Here is a 20,521-nt window from a genome sequence, read left to right as displayed (position 1 = left end):
AAGGGGGCCGGAGCTGGCTGCCGCTCCGCTCGGATCCCGGCCCTTTGGGGGGGCCCGGCGGATCCGGCCGCCTCCTGGACCGGGCGGTCGCCCCCGGGGCCCGTTCGGGCGCCGCGGGACGCTGGTCCGAAGGCTCCGGGTGGAAGGGGAGCTGCGCGGAGCAGCCGAGCCCGGCGGCACGGGCGAGGAAGCCGGGGCGGGGAGGAAGACAAAGGCGAAAACGATCCCAGCCCTAGGGATGAGCATATTTTCCCACTGAGCAACGATGCCATATTTAAAGGGCTGAGCGCCTAACCCCGCGCGGGCTGGCGCGCGCCCTCGGCTTTACGCTGGCCCGTCGGCCTGGCTCCGGGGCCACGGGGCACGGTTAGGCGCCGAAACGCCCAACGTTGGGAGCCAGGGGCTAACATGGGCCCCTCCTGGTGCTGCCAGGGGAGGTTTGCTCCGGCCCTCCGAGGTGCTCCGGGAGAGAGCCGGTGGGTGCGTGTCCCAGCTGCTGGCATTGCCCACACGTGCTATGAGCGTGTCGGGACTCAGCTTGCCTCCGAAATGCCGCAGAGCCCCCTGCGACTGTGCTTAAAGACACAGTCCGGCTCCCGGCCGGGTGCCGTGGAGCACCGTGCCGAGGATTTCCGGGCCGCTGGGGACAGCGCCGAGCTCGGGGCTTGGCCCAGTTCTTGGCCCGGTGGGTTTCCACGCCGCGGTGGCCGGTGGCCGCAGCCTGGCCGGGCACTGCGGGGGCCAGGGGACAGGAGGCAGTGGCCGTGGCAGTGGCCGTAGCTGGGGGCCATACTCCAGCAGGCCCCAGCAGCCAGGACCATGTCCGTGCCCCCAGGCTGGGCGCCGGGGGGAACAGGGGTGCGGAGGCCGTGCGGCCGGGGCACCGCTTGGCTGGCCCGCGCACAGCCAGGCCCCCTGCGCCAGGCACCTGAGCCCCACAGGCACCCTGCGCCCCCCGTTGAGGGGACCCAGATGTGCCCCTGGCCAGGGGCTCCCCTGGCTCTCTTTGGGGCTCACCCTGTGGCTCGGGGTGCACCCATCTCGCCCCATGGCTCGGCGGGGGGCAACACTTCTTGTCCTGGCTCTCCATGGGGCACCCATCTGTCCCCATGGATCGAGGTGGGGGCACCCATCTCTTCCTATGGCTCTGAGTGGGGGGACACTTCTCATTATGGCTCTCCATGGGGCACCCATCTCTCCCCATGGCTCGGGGTGGGGGCACCCATCTCTTCCTATGGCTCTGAGTGGGGGGACACTTCTCATTATGGCTCTCCATGGGGCACCCATCTCTCCCCATGGCTCGAGGTGGGGGCACCCATCTCTTCCTATGGCTCTGAGTGGGGGGACACTTCTCATCATGGCTCTCCATGGGGCACCCATCTCTCCCCATGGCTCTCCACAGGGCTGCTGGATCTCCCCATGGTTTGGCGGGAGGGCACCCATCTCTTCCCACAACCCCCCATGGGTCCCCAACTCTCCCCATGGCTCGGGGAGGGGGCACCTGCTTCTCCCCATGGCTCTCTGTGGGGCACCCATCCCTCCCCATGGCTCTCCATGGGGCTGCTGCCTCACCCCATAGTTCTGGGGGAGGAGGCACCCACCTCTCCCCATGGCTCTGCGGGAGGCCCCCATCTCTTTCCATGGCTCTCTATGGGGCACCCACCTCTCCCCATGGCTCCGTGGGGGGCACCCACCTCCTCCTATGGCTCTCTACGGCGCACCCAGCTCTCCCCATGGGGCACCGCCTCTCCCCATGGCTCTCCATGGGGCTGCTGGCTCTCTCGGCTCTCCCCACAGTTGTGGGTCTCTCCTGGTCCGTACCCGCGCTCCGGCCCCAACGCAGCCCCGGTGCCCTCCGCGGGCAGGATCCGGCCTGCCCTCACCCTGCCCTGCCGCCCCCCAGGCTGGGGCCGGGGGCTCCCCCCACGCTCGCCGGAGAAGCCCGGCCTTCCCGGCGCTGGCGGTGCCTGGGGGTGGGTGACGGGCTCCCGAGCGCCCGGTCGGACAAGCCGTGGCGGGGGAGACGGTCGAGGAGCCGTGCGGACCGCCCCGGGGACGCCGGGCGCACGGAGCTCCGAGCCTGCCCGCGCTGCCGGGGGGCCCCCGGGAGCCGTGCGGCGGGCAGCGTGTGTGCAGGGCCGTGCCGGCGGCCGCCCACCCTGCCCTGCTCCCCGCCGCCGTATAAATAGCGGCGCGGCGCGGCGCAGAGCTCCTGGCAGCCACCATGAAGGGCCTCAGCGTGCTCTACTGCTGCGTGGCCTCGCTGCTGCTGCTCCTCGGCACCGCAGGTGAGGGGCCCGCGGGGCGCCCCGTGCACCCGGCCTGCGCCCCGGGGGGGCCGGGTGGGCGCCCCGGCGGGACGGGGCCCCCCGCTGCCGGGATGGGGCCGCGGGAGTCACCCCAGAGGGGGGCGCGGCAATGCGGGGGGCCGAGGCCGCGCACCGCGGGGACGGGGCTCGGGGGGGGATGCCGGGGTCCCCCCCCAGGTGCTGCCCCGGCGGCGGCGGCGGCGTGCCCGGTGTCGGTGTCGCCCGCGGGGTCGGTGTCGCCTGTGGGGCAGTGTCACGGCTTGGATTTGGGTGCGGGCGGTGGGTCAAAGCCCCAGGCGCTGGCGGGGGGCTGCTGGGGGTTCGGGACACCCTGGCGTTGGGAGGGGAGCGGGAGCTGCGGAGTGGCGGCTGCTCGCCCCGGTGCTGTGCCCGCAGGGTCTGAGAGGGGCCGAGGGGCGTTCTGGCTCGGGGTGGGGGGTCTTTCCCCCGCCGGTGAAGGCACCCCAAGCAAGTTAGCATTTCAGGTGACCCCCCCCGCCCCCACCAAGGGCCGTGCAGACCCCTTTCCCCGGGCCGGGCCGTCCCCACTGAGAGCCCCCCGTCCCCGCGGGCAGCACGGCCGGGCGCCCCGTGGGGCTGCCGCCTTCGCAGCGTGCCCGCGCCGGGGTGGCGTTGCCGTTACCCTTGCTTGCCCTTGAGTTAATTTGGTCCCGTTTCGCTGCCTGGCCGGGGCTCCGCAGGCCGGGCTGCCGGGCGGCGGCTAAGTATGGAAACAGCCTTGTAACGGGACACTGCGCTGCCCGCGCTCCGGCCTGGCCCACGCCGGCCCCGCGGCCTCCCCCCGCCGCTGCAGCCTGGCGCTCGGGCGCCCGCAGCTGCCGCCTTCTCGCAGCCGACCGCCGCCGCCGGCCCCGAGGCACCCACAGCCTTTTAAGGGCATCTTTTACCCATCTCGCGAGTGAAAGGGGCTCGGGGGCGGCCGACTTGGGGCGCCTCGCAGGCTCGGTGCCCGGCGGGATGCCGGCTCCCCGTGCCGTCCCGCCGCCGAGCTGGGCGCAGGGACGGGAGGGACGAGGAGCTCCTCTCCGGTGGCCGGTGCCACCACCGGGTCGGCGGCTGCGGAGCCATCTGGGAGCGGTGGCCAGAGCCTTCTCCTTGTTCGCAGGGCTTTCCTTGGTTCGCCTTGGTCGTCTCGAGCGAGGTGTGAGCGGGGCATGTCTCCAGCACGTGGTTTTGCTCCGGAGGGAGCTGGCAGCGCTTGCGAGTGAGGCTCGCTTTCCCTTTGGCGCGAAGCTGTGCTCGCAGACGAGCTCTCCTTCGGTTTGCAAGCGGCGGCTCTGGCGTTTTTCCACTGATCAGCTTATTTTTAGCAAAATTGAACTCTTTCAGGGTGGTTCCCATTTCCCCATACCTGGCTTTTCTGGTAACATGAAATGCTGCTGCTATTTCAAGACTTTTCAGGGATTATTTTCCCATTTAAAATGCCATCCCCTTTCCAGAAGGGGCAGGGGGACGCGGCAGGGAAAGCGGAGTCTGCCGGGGAGTTCAGGTCGCAGCTCCCTCTTGGCAGGCTGCAGTCGTGCCGGCAGCGGTGGCGAGGGGAAGATTTGGGGTGGCTCCTCCGGCGTGCGGGGAAATGATTGAGTTACTGCTCTCGGCCTCGTCCGTGGCGCGAAGAGGGGGACCTCTGGGCTAAAGCCGCTCAGGTTTTTTGCAGCGGGCGAGCACGAGAGCGTAGGGTTACCGAGCTGAAATGACAGCGCTGCTGCAGTTGCCTGCGAAGCCTGCTCGGCCCTGGCCCGGCCGTCGCGCTGGGCTCTGAGCGCACGGGCTGGCTCGCTGCGCTGCGCTGCGCGACGAGCTGCTGCTCTCCCGTCCCCTCCCGCCAGCCCCGACTCCCTGCGGCGCAGGCACCAGCTGCACCTCCCCGCCTGGCTCCAGCCTGTCCAGGCGGGAAGGAGGGGGCTGCATGGGGGGGGGGGGTGCTTTCTTTCCCCTTCCCTAGCTTCAGGGGGACTGCGGGGCAGGGGGCACTTGTGGCCAGATCACCCCACTCCCTGACTGGTGATGTCCCAGTCCAGGTGCTTCCCGGGTTCTTGGGGCTCCCCTTGGCCCTGGATGAAGGTTGGGACCACCCGGAACCCTGGGCCAAGCCAGCTTCCCCTCTGCTGTGTCCCATTGCTCTCTGGGGACCCAGGAGATCTGGCTGCCCCATGGCTCTGGTGGTGGACACCACTGGCAGAGACTGGGCTGGACATGGAGAGGAGGCTGGCATGGGAGGGAGACCAAATCACCCAGCTTTTGGAGATCCTTTGGTCACTGGAGCATTAGGACAAGAGAGCCCTCGGGCTCCCGGGGCCAGGGCTGCAGCACCTGGAGGGTTTGGTGATGTCCAGGGCTGCTGGGACCCTGCCACCGCTCCCCCAGCCTGTGCGGTGGGAAGGGCCCTGCACCCGTGCTCGTTCAGTCCCTGCCAAGAGGGCTGATGGCCCACGTGGCCAGGGCTCACGGAGCTGCTGGCATCTGCCCAGCAGTGCAGGCAGCACTGGGGAGCCCCGGCATGGGCCTGCCCAAGGTCAGCACCCATGGCAGAGTACAGGTGAGACCCAGGACACCCGTCTGCCACGAGACGGGGCCACAGCACCCGAGCAGCAACTGCCGGGGCGATCCCTCTGGGCAGGCGCTCACTGCTGCTCCGTCCCTGCTGGGGCGCATGCCAGGTTTGTAGGGGGACAGGACACATCCCGTCTCAAGCGAAGGCTCCCATTCCCCAAAGTGCTCAGCTTCTCCTCTGTGCCACCGGGCAGAGGCACTCGTCTTACCCCTCACCGTGCCCCTTTGCTGGGCCGGGACCAAGGGCAGCGCTGGCCACCACGAACAGGCTGCGGAGAAGCTGGCGGGAGGCAGCTCCTAGCTGCTGCACTTGGCAGCTTCACCCCAGGGAGATGTCTCCCACAGAGACCTGGGTGAATTGCAGTAGGGGGGCTGCACCGCTCCGCATGGCTCCATCCACTTCCAAACTGGGGCATGGGCAGCCTAGAGTTCAGGAAAGTCCTGGGTGCCCACTTTCCTGGGCAGTAAATGCAGAGGGCATTACCAGCCTGACACAGACCTCTCCTAGCAAGAACTAGCATGGGCCATCATCCATGGCCCCTGGGACTCTTTGCCCTGCCTCAGCCTGGGTGGCTCTGTCACCCAGGACATGTCACCTCAGAGTGGCTTCCACCACCTGAGATGTGTCATCTCAGGTTGGGCTCCATTACTCAAGACGTCATCTTGGGTTGGGCTCTACCACCTGGGATGTGTCACCTCAGGATGGACTCAGGGCCCAGGACACTGCACCGATGGGTGGGCTTCAGATTTGCCAGTCCTGGCCTCCCCCCATCCTTGACTATCCCAGGCAAATGCCCCCCAGGATGCAGAGTTTTTCCAGAGGTGCACGGCTTCTGTGTCCTCATGAAATCCCACCCAGACCCAGCTTTCACTTTCAGCATCAGCACAACCTCTGGGCACCACTGTCCTTTGGGCCTTGCTGAGGGCAGTTGGCTGCCCGGTTCCTATACGCCCATCAACGGCCTTGGTGGTTGCAGCGAGGCACAGAGTCAGGGTGCCACAACCCTCAGCAGATTTGGTTGCTAGGGCTGGCTACATGACTGGTACCTCACCTGGTGGAAATGCCACCCCCCTGGGTGCCCCAGCTCTCTCCCATGTTGTTGGCTGAGCAAAGCAAGGCCAGATGTCAGGCATGCTGGCTGCCTTGTGACACCCTTTCCTATCAGCCCCAGCATTTCTGGGAGCCTTCTTGGCCCTGTGTGTAGCTGATGCTGGGCTGGCCGGGAAATGTCCCACCAGTGCAGTGGGACCAGCGGTCTCCCCCGTGGCACCATGTGAAGGAGTCAGGCAGTGCTGGGGAAGAGGCAGGCTGAGCCTTGCGGAGGGCAGTGTTTGGGGAAATAGTCCACAGGCTGCACTCTGCCTGTGTCTCCCTGTCCCTGTGTCCCTGTTCGCCAGCCCACCTGCTCCCTCTACGTTGGTGGTGAGCAATGCCAGTCCCAGGGCACCCAGCAGAGACGGCACTGCTCACTCCGCGCCGATGCCAGCTACCTGCGATGAGGAGCATGGGCTCCCCAGGGTGCAGAAATCTCCGTCCAGAGGTGACCGAATCACTCGTAGAATTGCCCATTCTTCAGGCCCTGCATAAATGGCAACAGTCCTAGCTCCCAGGCCTGGTGGCTTGGCAGTGCTCCACGGGGCTATTTTAAGTCCACGGGGACATTTCCCTTGTAAGTGATAGCCCCCACACTGCTCCCAGGAAGCCTACGAGCTCGTGCACCAGCGGAGGCTGGCGGAGGGGCCAGGCTGCTGGGCTGGGGAAGTCTCCGAGCCAGGCCCAGGTGTTGGCACCGTAAGAAGGGCTCTGGTGCCAACAAGCCCAGAAAGTCTGCAGAGCCAGCCGGGCGCGTGGCTCAACTGTGCCGGGCCTCCCAGCTCGCTCTGGGCCTACATGTGCACACCAGCTATGGATAAAGGGATGCCGTCCTGCCATCCTGCCGCCCGGCCAGGAGGCTTAGCAGGGGTGGACAGTAGGAGAGGGGTCCCAGGGGACAGTGAGCAGCGTTTTGGCGGCTGAAACTCAGGGGAGAGGGTTATGTGTGTATGTGATGGGGGAAGGCATGACAATTTTGGGAAAATTACAAGACTGGTGTTTTTTGGAGTCTGCCCCGGGAAAGAGGCTGGGAGGTGGTAGAGCTGAAGAGGTGTCTTCTGTTGTGGGGCAGTGAAATACCTGTTGTTGAGGGCTGTGGGTGCCGTGTGCCTGACATAAGGACTTGGTGTGGGTCTCCAAAGAGAGGAACATGGCCTTATTATGGCTGTGGTCACCTTGTTCCATCTATCCCTAACTCTCTTGAGCTCTCCTCAGTGAGTGATGCCAGGGGAGGCATCACAGGCCCTGGGATACAGCAGGGAGGGACAACCCAGGCCCCCAAAACAAGTGTGGGGTTTGGATCCCCAACCTTGGATGTGCAGGGTGTGATGTGCCCCAGGGCCATACCTCTGCTTAGAGGCCACAAGTCAGGCCCACAGCAGGTTGTGTCTGTGGAGGAGCCACCATGTCCCTGACTGGGCAGAAGGAGCCTCGGGGGCTGCCTGCAGCCTTGGGGAGTGTTGCCTACTTGGCAACAGCATGCTGATGCCTGGGTAGGACACCGCAGATAGGCAGATGGAGCAACATCTGCACAGGGACAGGAGCCACACAATCCCATCCCTGCTCAACAGCTGAATTTGGATCCCCTGTACTGTTTGTGGTGGTTATGGGCAAGAGTGCTGGGGCTGGGTACTGCTGGTAATCACATCAGGACCTTCTGCTGGGCAATGTCTCTGCCTAGACATCCTCCAGTATTTAAGGATCTTGTGGGAGAAAGGATCATCAGGCATTAAAACCTGGGCTGATGAGTCCTGCGGGCTCTCCCTGTCCTGCCTGGGTGACCAGGAATCACTGCAAGGAGGTGGCAGGACCCTACCCCAGCACTGCTGGAGAAGTTGTTGGATTGTGCATGTCTTTTGGCCAGCGCCCCATCCCGATTGCCATCGGCAGGCTCTTCCAGCACTGGCAATGCTTCTGGGAGCACAGCAGGCTCCCCAGGGGACAGGGCAAATGCAGCCCCAGGGCTAGCACCCATCATGCGTTGCTGCTGGCCTGGCAAGCACTCGACTCTCCAGCCTCTCCTCCCCAGGGTCCCAGCAGAGCTCCCGGAATTTCTCACACTGGGCTGTGCCCCCTGGGCAGGACAGGGAGCCCAGGGCTGTGATTCCACCCAGGAAAACTCAAGTTGAGCCTAGGGAAGATGTCCCTTGGGGCAAGCTGGGAAAGCTCTGGAGTGGGCTGGTGAAGTCTCCCATCGCTGGAGGCCTCTGAGGACAGGTTCATCATAACCTCTCAGGAGTCAATCCTTTGGCTTTGAAGGGGATGCCTCGAGGATCCTTCAGCCCCATCACCCATGGCACAGCATTTCCCAGCCACTTTTCCATCTCTGCCCTGAACCCTCTCCAGTTTTTCAGACACCACAATAGGCGCTGCAGGCCATGGACCCTAGCACCGTGGCTGAGCCCCATGAGTCTGCACCATCATGCTTGCTGCCTAGTGTTCCAGCTATGCCTCCCTGCACAGCGGCAGCCTCACTGACCCTTACACCACCCCTGAAGATCACGTTCCCAGAGCCTTCCTTCTGCTCTCCCGTCTCCTCTGGAGTCACTGTCTGCCAGGAAAGACTCCTTGTTTCTCAAGCCCAGAAAGTCTTGGTTCCTCGACGTACAGTGTGACATCTGGCTGTACCAAAATGCATGTTGTTTTCTTGCTGTCTGCTCACTTGCAGATCCAGATCTCTCCCTGCCAGGGAGTTGTTCTCTTTTTTATTTTCCATTTCCCTGATCTTGGTGTCATCTGCAAGCCATTGGTCATGAGTTTGAGTTTTCTTCCAAGTCTTTGATAGAAATGTTAGGGTAGGCAGCCTGTGGGAGCGCAGCCAAAAAAACACCCCACAAAGATGATTCCCCATTTTATCTCTATATTTAGAAAGCTCTGAGCCTGGTTTTAATCCCTTTAGTGAATCCTGGTGAGATTTCTTTACCCTGCTTTCTTAATCAAAATATCATGCAGTTCTATCAGACTATTTATAGACATCAACAGTCTTTTTTTTTTTTCAGCTAAACTTGTAATCTCCTCCAAAAAATGAGGTCAAGTTAGTCTGAAAAATCTGTTTCCTATATCCTCGCTGCAATCTGCATTGATTAGATTATCTTCCTCCCTGGGCCTGCCATCCCTGTCATCCACGGAGAGGCAGAGCCGGGCTGCCTGGCCTCTACTTTCACACTCATTTATTTCTCCTTTGAAAAACGAGTCCACTGTGCACTTTCTGCTGGTGCTCCTGGAAGCATTAAAACCTCCAGGACGGGTCCAGAGGGCTCCTTGGCTTCCCGAGCCCCACTTTGGGACAATTCCTGGTCCATGAAGGTGCTGGCCTGGTCTGCTCCAAATCTGCTCTCGAGACACACTCCCTGCCTCTCCTGGAGCCCGCAGCGCTGCCTTGGCCATCATGAGCTGTCGAGCAGCCCTAATGCTAAACACATGGTAATAAAACACCAGGCGCTGCCTCTGCGGGGTTCAGCAGCCGCACCGGCCCCTCCACTTTGTCCCGTCGCAGCAGGCTCTGCCGGGGTGCCTGGAGAGCCGGCATTGTTGGTGCAACTGTGATTGCCTGGAGGGGGAAACTGAGGCACGGGAAGACTGGAGCGGATGGGGAGCAGATGCCATCCTGTGCTCCACTCGCTGGTGCTTGTCTCTGAGGAGGCATCTCTCTTCTGTAAGGCTGCCCCAGGGGTCTAGGAAGCTCTTTGGCGTAGCTCAACTACAACCAGCTCTCCAGGAGGCCTGAGCGCTTGCAGGGGCATGAAACAGCCGACCCAGGACACGCAGCACCGGCACGTTCCCCGTTGGGTCATGGCTCATACCAGTGGCTGTATGGGGCCACATATGAAGATCCAGCGAGCTCTGGCCTGCTCCTGCCTCTCTGCCAGACAGGAACCCAGCTCCACGCAGATGGAGCCGTTGGCGTGCAAGGCCATGTGCTGGGGCAGGTATCGCCCCGAAACGCAATGCCTGCTGCAATTACCGCAGGGCCGTTCGCCAGCGTGGAAAGGTCACTGCGGGATTCTTGCTCTGCTCTGTATCAGCCAGCGGGGGACTTTACACCCAGGGAAAGGGTGCTTGGCAAAGGAGTGGTGCCTCTCCCCATCTCTGTGCTGTGCAAGCTCCCGTTCTGCGTGCTTGCCTGCCTGCCGCGGGGTCAGCACCTGCCCCATGGCTCGGGGGGAGGTGCTCGGTGCAGCCGGGACCTCGAGGATTAGGGGCATGTTGCTTTTGGCCTGTGATAGCCCCCGACACAGCGGGTCGCCCTGGTCCCATGATGCAGGGAATGGGATTGCTCGGAGTAAAGGCACTTTGCACACATGCGCCGGCCACCCTGGCCATGCCGATGTGAGGGGCAAGCCCTGTCCCCGACGTGCTTCGCCCTGCCTCCTGCCCCGCAGCTTCAGGCGCCCCGAGCACCGTTGCCGCAGGGCTGGGCTGGGAACAGCGACGAGTTGCAGAAAGGTCAGGCGCACAAGGCTAATCCTCCCTGACTGACTTTTTCCAACAGCCAGACTGCTGTCTGGCAACAGCATGGAGCATTGTAATCTCCGTGCAATAAAATATCTTCCCTGGCGGACACCCACACAGCAGCCGATGGCCGGAGCGTCCAGAGCAGTCGAGTTCAGATGCTTGGCTGAGGCAGAAACAAGTCTCACAGGGCTGGGGCTGGAGCACCAGAGACCTGGCAAACTCATGTCAGGGCCTCAGCCAGCCTGAGCCCTGAGGCAGGCAATGAACTGACCAGTCTGAGATGATCTGGAGCTAATCACTTCTTGGGCCTTTCATGCACGTTCCCCTCCTTTCCTTCACGGGCCGTTAGCTGGTGGAGAGCAAGTTGCAGGGCACCCCGGGGACATCTCCTGAGCAGAGGCTATGGGAACCCTGCTGAGCCTGGTGGGCAGGGACCACTCTCCGTGGAGCAGCTGGGGAAGGCATTGCCATGAAACTGGGGGGATTCGCAGGAAAAGGGGCTCTGCTCAGAGGCCAGGGCTGCAGCTGAGGCCAGCCCCGTTGGTGACCTCGATGGAAAATCCTGGCAAGTGCCAAATGCTTCCTTCAAGTCCAGCCACTTTCCTGGATGTTTTAGAGGACTTTGTCAGAACAAAGCACAGACTTTGGGCTTAGTTCAGCCTTGTTTTTCCTCAAAAAGGAAGGGAAAGACAGGTTCGGGGGCTTCCTTTTGATCTGATAAAAAAAAAGCCATGGTAAAAAAATGCTTGCATGCTTCTTTCTTTCTTTGCAGAAAAGTGTTCCTCTAAGTCAAACAAGCCCATTTGACTAGAACACTTATTTGACCAAGCCTAAATAAAAATAATGACAGCAAGAAATACTCCTCTGACAACCGAGGGCTTGACTCAGCTTCCCTCAGCTTCGCTCTCAGCCTGAGCACTGGACAAGCCCTTGTCCCTCGTCCCAGGCTCTGGAGATGACGCCGTCTTGTTGTGGCTGTCGTTCTCGCTCGCGCGGGGAAGGGCACGGCTGGTGCTGCGAGGGGCTGCTCCCCGGGACCCTGCCCTGAAACAGCAGCTCCGTTGGCGAATGCTACTTCATAGGCACGTTTGTAATATAACCGCAGTGCGTCTCCTTTGCAGTAGTGCAACAGAAAGTGTCAGGATGCCATTTTGGGGTGGATTTACCAAGCTCTCATTGATTTGCAATGGTGCATTCCCATAGCGGAAGTTATTTTTGCATAAAATGATCCCTTGCACCTGTTCCTGGAAAGGGCTTGAGTTTCCCACTCCTTGACAAAGCAGAAGGGAAACCAAGCCTGGGCTAATCTTGGCTTTTATGGGTCCCCCTGTTGGGTATAATGTGAGGGAGGAAGGGAGCCCTTACGCTGAGCACCCGTGTGGGGGCCGCACGGGGAAATGCCAAGTTTCCCCTGTGGGAATCCCAGCGGGGCGGGCGGTGAGCACCACCCCGGCAGGGATGGCACAGGCCCAGGGCATCTGCTCTCGAGGTAGCGCCGGGGCTACGGGGATTCGCAATCGCAGCAGGATTGGTGCTGTGTGATGCCTTCCACCCCGGAGGTACCACGGGATTGGGTTTGTGATCTGCTTGGGAAACGTTTCCTTCTCCCTGAGGTTTCTGTAGCCCCTGTTTGCTTTGTCCTGGCAATTTGCCAAATCCAGCTGAAATCAGCAGTCGCTTCAGCTCCTGCTTTTTGGTCCCATTTTACTAGCTGGCAACAAATTGCCCTGCAGTCCTAGCGTGAGCCAGGCCCCGGATGCCTTGCTGCCAGGACCCGTGGCGGCCGATCCTCCCGAAACCCCAGCTCTGCAGCCTCCCCTGCTCCTGCTTCTCCATATTCTCCCACAACCTGGGGCAGTGGCAGCAAACTGCAAAAAATGTCCATCTCTAAATCAGCCGCTGCAGACAGGAATACTTTCCCTGCACGCCGCGAGGGCCCGGGATTTACTCAGAGGAAAGGAGAGTGCGAAAGGCCGTCCTCGCTGTGCGGCGCATTGCTGTCCCCACGCTCGGGGCTCCTATTTCGGTGGGAGGGGGAGAACGCCTTCCCAGGGCCACCTGTGCCCATCTGTCCCTCTCGGCTGTCCCCTGCCCTGGCGCCGCTCTTGGGAGAAGTTCCTCTCTCAGGCTCATTTCGGCTCCTTTCAGCACCACGGTTTAACATGGCTCTTTGCGAGGATGGAGCGGGGGCAGCGTTCCAGGCATGCGGTGGGGAAGGGTCACGTGCGTGGTAGCTGCTGGAAGGGGTCACGGCGCGGTGCTAGTGTGCTGGCTCCAAGGCTGGTTGTGGGTTGGAGACATGGGGAATGGCACTGAGTCGATCCCACCAGCATTCAGCAGGGCTGAGGCTGCCGCGTGCAGGCAGGAGGCAACGGCTGCTCCTCAGGGTTGTGTTTTAGCTGGAAATCACATTCCAGCTTTACAGCCTTTCTCCTTGCGGGCTGGTGGGGTGCTGTGGCAAGACCCTGCTTGTTTTCGGCAGCCCTGGCACCGCACAGCCCCCTTCCAGCAAAGCCACAGGGTGGCCCTGGTCCTGAGCATCCTGCCAGAGCTGCAGGATTCCCTGTCGCTCCGGCTGTTTGGGCCTGGGTGACTTATCGAAGGCTTGGAGCTGATGACTCCTTAGAGTCAGTGAAGTTGGGATAGCCTCATCCCCCTTTGTATAACATCACCTTCTCCAAGCCCTAAGCTACACGGTAATAATTTCCCAGCAATTGCAGGTCCAAAGATGCTCAGTTGCAGGCCAGGCTCTGACCACCGAGACTTGTGGTGAGCAAGAGACCTGAGCCATGGTCCCTGCTGGTATCTGAGCTGGTGGACAAGAACAGCCAGCCTCCCCTTTGCCTCTAGGAGCCATCCCTATCCTTTCTGCAGGTTTTTTCTGCACTAACATCCCATCGCACACAGAGCCCTGCCGTGAGACTTTGATCCTTATAACACGTTGTTCCCCAAGTTGCTGTTTCAGCTTTGGAAAGGCTGGTGGCATCCCCCGGGCAGCTGGGAGGGCAGGGCAGCACTCCAGCCTCGGGCAAAGAGGCGTGAGACTCACGTCACAGGGCGACGTGGGCAGGGGCGGCCCGAGCCTGGCGCCCAGGATCCCTCTCAGAGGCCAGGCCCCAAAGGTGAGCGGGGCAAGGTCTCTGCCTTGACGCCGCTCGGCTGCCTGGCACATTGCAGGGCACGAACGTGGGGAGCCCCCGTGTCGTTTTACAACGGGCTTGCACGGGGAGGCTGCTGGAGGCTGTCCCTGCTCCCCTCCGGGGCCCGCGAGGTCCCACGGGACAGGCCCCCAGTGTGGACGTCACCCTCGGCTGGCAGGCCGCTACCGGGGCCGAGCGGCTGGGGCCGAGCGAACGGGCGCCAGCGGCCGAGGGGGCTGGTGCTTTGCTTCCCGTGCTCGGCCGAGCAGCTCCTTCTGTTCCCACCATACAGTTGGTGGCCGTATTTTTAGCCTCCGGAGGACATGCGGAGGGTGTTAAGCCCATAACCTTCGGCCCATTTCGCAGCGCAGCACTCAGCAGCCGGCCATCTGCAGATCAGCACAATTTGCCTTGTGGTGTATTTGGAGACCATGTAGGGGAAAAAGGAGGGCGAAGGAGGTGGAAAGGGAAGGGCGACTTTATATAACACCTTGAAGGTCACCGGAAATGAAGCCCGTGACTGAAAGACCATCAGGAATATCCCAGTTTGAGCACTCCGGGAATATTTCTCTTCTCCAGCAGGTGCTGGCTTACGGCTGGGTGCTGGGTCTGGCATTGCACCCAGCTGCGGTGGGTTGCTACTGAGGGGCCACCTCTGCCTGCCCTGCCTTCGGTTAGAGGTGACACAGAGGCCCCAGATTCCTTGGAAAAGCCCTGCGGCACTGGCCCCACTTTGGGACGAGTGGTGTCTCCTCCTCTCCGCTTCCCTCCATGCCCTCCAGGTCACTGGCTATTTTGGGGCCAAGCTGAGACTATCCCTGTCCCCGTCCCCCGTCCCTCTACCCCAGGGGGATAGAGGCATGCCTCGCACAGGCTGGACCTGGCCACCCGGGCTTTGCAGGCCAGAAGCCACGCGTTCGCCTTCAAGCAGCTCCCAGCAGGCTGGGCGCCTCGCGAGGGGGTGACGGCTGCCCCCAGCTCTGCCGAGGTGGCCGGGCTCAGGAGGGCAAGCTGAGGGAGCGGGCGCTGCGCTCCGGGCAGCTCCCTGTGTGGGCGGGAGCTGGGGGGGACCTGTCTCCACCCGGCTTGGCCAGCACGAGCTGAATTTGGAGCCCGGAGGCACCTGCGAGCTGTGTGCCAGGAGGTCGGCAAGGGCAGCGCGAGGGTAACTGGCGCGTCCGGTTTCGGCAGGGTGCTGGGCCGCGGGGACACCAGCAGCTCCGAGCCGCTGTGCTAGGCTGCACGCGAGAAAGCCTAGAAACTCTGGCACTCCGGGACAGACCTGGTCCCTCGCAGCTGCCCCTGCTGGCATGCCTCGTCCCCCGGCGCCAGCCCCGGGGCGGCGCGTGACTCCGGGCGAACAGCACATCAGCCCTGGCGCAGCACGGCCAGAAACGCCGCCGCCGGCTCGGCGCCCCGCTTTGCAGAGGCACGGCAGCCAGCCGGGGCCAGCTAATGCCTCCGGCTGGCAGCAGGTGACGTGGGGCTGGGAGCTCCCTGCGTCGTCCTCCCTGGCGCGGCTCCTCCCTCGCTCACTCATCCCGGTGCCCCCGGCCTCCCACCCGTGTCCGGCCCTTCCTCTCTCATCCGGCTTCTCGCGCCCTGTTCCCCTGCCCCGTCACGCCGGGGTGCCCGACCTGCCCCTCTGCCACCCGGCTCCCCGCAGCAAGCCGCAAGCTGCTGGAACGCCCCAGGGCCCTGCACCCTGCTTCTCTTAATCCCACGGCATAACTTGGGGCCTGTGTCTGGGGAGTGTGTGCAGAAATGCTCGAAAATCAGGTCATTTTCTTCTCCAGAGCTTTGCTCTGCTCATGCAGCACCCGAGTGCCAGCTGCAGGGATTAAACGCACAGTGGAGGCCACGGGGATGCCAAGCCCCAGCCGCAAAGCAGAGGGCCCGCTTGCAGAGTTTTGAAGAAACTCCTGTCCTCCGCAGAGGGGCCACGACGCACCTGGGACAAGGCCGGGGTCCCAGGGCCGAGCAGGACCGGAGGAGGGCACCTTGCCCTCCCCACGCTTGGGTACTGGCAAGGTCTGAGCGTTTGGCCTGGCTCGGCCGCCGGGCAGCACAAGCTTTTGAGGGCGGTTCAAGAAAAATGCCGAAGCGGTGCTGCGGGGGGGCCGGTGGCTGGGCCGGCCCCGCCGCTCCCCCTGGCACAGCCCGGAGGTGTGTGGCCGCCGGCAGCCGTCGCACCCCGTTTGCCATGCCCGCGAGCCGCGCAGCGCTGCCGGGTCTCCTCCCCGCGGCCGGGGTGGAGATGGCATTTTTTTTCTGGTTGGCATCTGCTTGCCAGCTGGAGTACAAAGGAATTATTTTCCTCTGAAACGCTTCCCTGGTATGTAGGCATTAGACTTTTCAGGGGATTATTTAGACTAGCAGCAACTGTTTGTAACGGAGACAGTATAGCTGGTGATATTTTATTTTTGGCATCTGTTGACTAATGTTAAATTACAGTCAGAGGCCCTATGGAAAATACAGATGACTTCTCCCGGACTGCAGAACAAATTCATTGTGTTCCAGCCAGTTACACAGAGTGGCAAATGTTTTCCTAATGAAGGGAAAGGCACAATAAATAGCTCTTCTCGCGCTGCCTCTGGGGTCAGGCCGGGTGCGAGGTGGCCCGGCCAGGCCCTTCCTGCAGGCTCCCGGCGCTGGGAAAGGGAGGGCCCGGCACCTCGGAGCGAGCTCCCCACGCAGCCCGCGGCCAGGCGGGCGGACGCGGCGGCCTGTCGCCCCTTCCCTCTCCTTTGCCGCCTGTCTGCAGGCCCGTCCCGGCCAGCCCGCAGTGACTAAGGTTCGAACTCTCCCAAGGAAGGGCTGGGGAAGGACCGTTTTCACCTGCCAAGTGCCCGAGGCCTCTTGCACCCGGTGCTCTGAGCTATGCTCTTCTTTTTTTTTTTTCCTTTCTCTCCAGCTGGGATATTTTTCCAGGGCCGCTTCGCCGGCTTCCCTGAAACGTTACGGCGCTTCAACGTGCTCTCGATGCTTCTTTGGCAAGCGTGGGCGAGCCAGTGCTCTAGCAAACTGCATGACCCAAAGGAAGCGATCGGGGGCCCAACTTTCTGGGGCCGATTTCCTAAACACTGCCCGTCTAGCCTAAGCTCTTCCCTCCCCCAAACAGCTGCTTGCGGCCAGCTTCTTGCTAGGAGCCTGAGAAGCAAGCGGCCATCAAAGATGGTTTGTGAGCCAGCAGGGCTAGAGTTTAAATCTCTTGGTAACGGCCTCGAAATCTCTCTTTGCAACCCGCCCCCCGGCTCTCCCTGGCGCCGTGGAGGGCTGGCCCCACGTCCCCGGTGAGGTGCGGGCGCCGTGGCCCCTCCGCCGCCCGGGCTGGCACGCGCCGGCCCGCGGGAGCAGGAGCAGCGCGCAGGTAAAACTGACTGACCCTGTTCTCATCGTTTAGAGCCCCACGCTTCCACCCCCCGCGGCACGGACGATGTCAGCCGCCTTGTCGAAAGCCACTTGGCGGCCGGAGAGCCAAGCCTGGAGGAGAAGGACGGGGTCCTCCGCACCGACTCCGCTGCCCCGGAGAAGACCGTGCTGCTCCCGTACGTGGCCGGCAGCGAGGCAGCGGCCCCAGGGCAGCCGCGCGGCGCCCAGGCAGCCGCCGACGTGAACGCCCCACGCTCCGGCTCGGACAACAGCAGCCCCGAGGAGGACAGAGACGCCGGCGTCATCAACGCCTCCGCCCCGGCCACCGGCGGCGAGGAGGAGGGCGGCGAGGGGGAGGAAGAGCCAGCCGGCGGCCTGAGCGAGGCTGCGGGGCCGGGGGACAGCCGGCCGGAGGAGGCGGCCGCGGATGAGGCGCGGGGCTCGGCCACGGCCCCCGCAGAGGGGCAGCCACCCACGCCAGACCCCCAGGCCCCGGAGGGAGCAGGGCCGCCGCCAGGGGAGGCCGCCAGCGCGCATCGCCATGGCAACCGCCGCCCCAGCCTGCAGCGGCGCCAAGATGGCTTCAGCGCCGAGGAGGGGAGCAGGCCTGCGGCTGGGGCCGAGGAGCCCGAAGCGGGCGCCAGCCCTGAGGAAGGGGCCTCTGAGGAGCAGCCTGAGGAAAAGGAAATGGAGGAGCCTGGAGCAGCATCCACTCCCGAGCAGGGAGAAGAAGGGGACAAGGAGAGCTCCGAGGAAGATGACGAGGAGCAGGGAGAGTCCGAGGAAGAGGGAGATGAACAAGGAGAGTCAGAGGAAGATGGAGACAGAGAGTCTGAGGAAGAGGGGGAGTCCGAGGAGGAGGGTGCTGGCGCAGCGGGGCCCGAGGAAGGAGCTGAAGGAAGCGACAAGGAAGCGGCCAGCGCTTCGGAGGAGAACAGCCACGGTGAAGCCACAGCCGCCAGCGAGGGAGAAGCCACAGCTGGCTCTGCCGGCTGCCACCGCCCGCCCTGCGGAGACAGGGAGCTGGACGCTGGTAGCAACAGCCTGAAAGCAGTGGAAAACCCACCTGCAATGGAAAACCCACCTGCAATGGAAAACCCGCCTGCAATGGAAAACCCGCCTGCAGGAGAAGACCCGCCTGTAGGAGAAAACCCACCTGCAAGAGAAAACCCACCTGTAGGAGAAAACCCACCTGCAAGAGAAAACCCACCTGCAAGAGAAAACCCGCCCACAGTAGAAAATCCGCCCGCGGTAGAAAACCCACCTGCAGACGAGCCGTCGCTGAGGGGAACGGAGAGCCTGCCTGGCCATGGCACCCCTCCTGCTGCCGCCGAGCCCCAGCGTGGCCAGATAGGTTGGACGCTTTTGTTGTCGGTGTGCCTGTAGCGTAGCGAGCAGAGGGCGGCCAGAGTGACCTACTATCAACCCGGCGGAGCTGAGCTTGGCCCATTAAACTGCACCTAGTGCATGGCCCTCTCCTAACGCTTGTGCTTCCTGCGCCTGCCCCTAACTGCTGCACGGCTGGGCCAGCCGCCCCGCGGGCTCGACGGCGCAGGCGGGAGCCCACGTGGGCCTGCAACGCAGGTGCTATTTGCAGCGATACCAAGGCTGGCCAACACTTCCCTCGCTGCGCTTAAGCCCATCATTTCTCTTCCCATCTCCTGTGGACACGGATGAGAATGTCTCCCCTTCCCCCAGGCCCCTTGCAGCATCTACAGACCTGTTAAAGGACCTGTAGCCTCTTCCCTCAGGCTCTTCCAGACCAAACCCCCGGTGCTCTGGGCACGCGGGCAGGATGCTGCCTGGGCTGGTGAGCTTCTCGCCCATTGCCCACAGGCCCTCAGCCGTTGCCTTCACAAGGAAGGTGCTGAAGAGCTAATTCAGACCACTGTTCTGGCCGCGGACAGGTTGCGTCCCGTCATGGAAAGGCAGGCTAGCTAAGGAAGAACGAGCCCCTGGGTTTTACTAGAAACACCTGTGGAATTTGGCCTGTGGGACAGGCAGCAGCCTTTGGGCCCGGCTGATTCTTTTTTGCTTCCTTCTGTAACATCCCAGCTCAATGAGTTCACGTCTGTGCCAAAAGGGAAACCCAGCTCGGTCTCCGTGGCTTTGCTTGGCAAGTCAAAAAGGTCTTCCTCAGCCCGACACTTGGGAAAAATTCAGAGGAGGCTCTTGGGCCTGTCCCAGAGCTGGAAGGTGCCCTGTTTGGCCAGGGGGCCCATAGCCCAGCACAACCCAGCAAGCTGGGGACATCTGTTCACAGACCTGCTCAAAAACCCCAACTCAGGCCCAATTTGCCTCCTGCTATCAAAAAACACTTGGAGCTGTGCTGGGCCCTTAGTGTGCCAACACCTCCACTAGCACTCCCAGAGCGAGGACCCCTCTCTCCCCACATCTCCGGGACATGGGGGTGTCTATCCTTGGTGGAGGCAGCTGCACTGTGCTCCCGGGCTTTGGCACAGAGCACCGCGGTCCCCAGGACCACTTTCCCACTGTACCGTGCAGAGGCAGGGCCCCAGCACACAAGGCAGACCCCAACCCCAAAAGGGCTTGCAGCCTGACAGGAGGCAGACCTGAGGTGGGAGAAGGGGAAGGGAATTACCCCCATTTACAGAGGTGAGACCGGGTGAGGCAGCCTGCCGTGGACCAGGCTGGCAAAGGCAGGGTTTGGTCGGCTGATCTCCTGAGAACCAGCCTAGGCCTTGCATGACCTTACATCTCCATCTTGATGTGTAATTTTGGGGGGATGGACAGGAGAGGCAGAACAGAGAAAGCCCAAAGTCGAGGCTTAGCCGTGCTCCCGTGGAGAAGCTGTAGCTGGGGCGCAGGCAGCTGCCAGGTGAAGCGCTGGAGCGGCTCTGGTGTCTTTGGAGCGCTGGGAAGGGCAGAGGCTCCAGTGGCAGCAGGTGCAGCGCGTGCTCCAGCCGCCTGTTATGCAACGGCCCGAATCCTGAGAACCCCTTCCAGGCACGTCCTTCGCATTCCCCGCTAGCAGCACTCCCTCGTCTCCACCTCGGGAGACACCGCGTGGTTCCCTTGCTGGCCCCTCCTCAGAGCCAAACAGTTGCCCACGACACTTCCCCTGACTGCCACGGCCGTTGGCAGCCTCAGCGAAGCCTTGAGGAGCGTTTGCAAAACAGAAACTGAGCAGCGTGCCAAAGCCGTCAGCGGCCAACGCGTTCGGCGGGTCTCCAGGCTTGGGGTGGGCATGCTCCCCAGCGCCCTCTCCCCGGCAGTAGCTTGTGTGAGCTCCCCTGTGGACCCTTCCCCTTTGGATCCATCAGTAATGTCTCCTCTTGCCTTTTCCTGCAGAAGAGATTGAAGAAGCCGGTGAGACGACCAAGCGAGACCGGTCCCACTTGGAGAGCACCCTTAAGCTGAATGAAGACAAACCCGCTGATGATTTCTCAGGTAAGGGAGCCGGGGGCTGAGGCAGGCAATGGGCTTGGGCAGCATGGAGGCAGTGTGCCATGCAAACCCTGCTCCTTTAATCCCAGAGAACTCTCTGGGACAGGCTTCTCATTGCTGCAAAACCAGGTGAGAGCTGAGCTGGCAACCTGCTCTGCTGCACCAAAAAA

At 62.7% G+C, this 20,521-nt stretch overlaps 1 protein-coding gene across 1 annotated transcript in view; it reads left to right on the top strand.

Annotated features, from left to right (window-relative positions):
* The first annotated feature begins 2,224 nt into the window (after nt 1-2,224).
* The window catches only part of SRL (sarcalumenin), a 33,110-nt gene continuing 14,813 nt past the window's right edge, over nt 2,225-20,521 (top strand). The window contains exons 1-4 of the mRNA XM_067306537.1: nt 2,225-2,288; nt 16,975-17,976; nt 18,070-18,297; nt 20,256-20,354. Of these exons, the coding sequence (XP_067162638.1) occupies nt 2,225-2,288; nt 16,975-17,976; nt 18,070-18,297; nt 20,256-20,354 (1,393 nt within the window). The remainder of the gene's footprint in view (nt 2,289-16,974; nt 17,977-18,069; nt 18,298-20,255; nt 20,355-20,521) is intronic.

The sequence above is a fragment of the Apteryx mantelli genome, chromosome 16 (assembly GCF_036417845.1).
Source record: "Apteryx mantelli isolate bAptMan1 chromosome 16, bAptMan1.hap1, whole genome shotgun sequence".
NCBI classification, from domain to species: domain Eukaryota; kingdom Metazoa; phylum Chordata; class Aves; order Apterygiformes; family Apterygidae; genus Apteryx; species Apteryx mantelli.
Note: the sequence above shows the minus strand (reverse complement) of the source record. Positions and strands in the feature narration are given on the sequence as shown.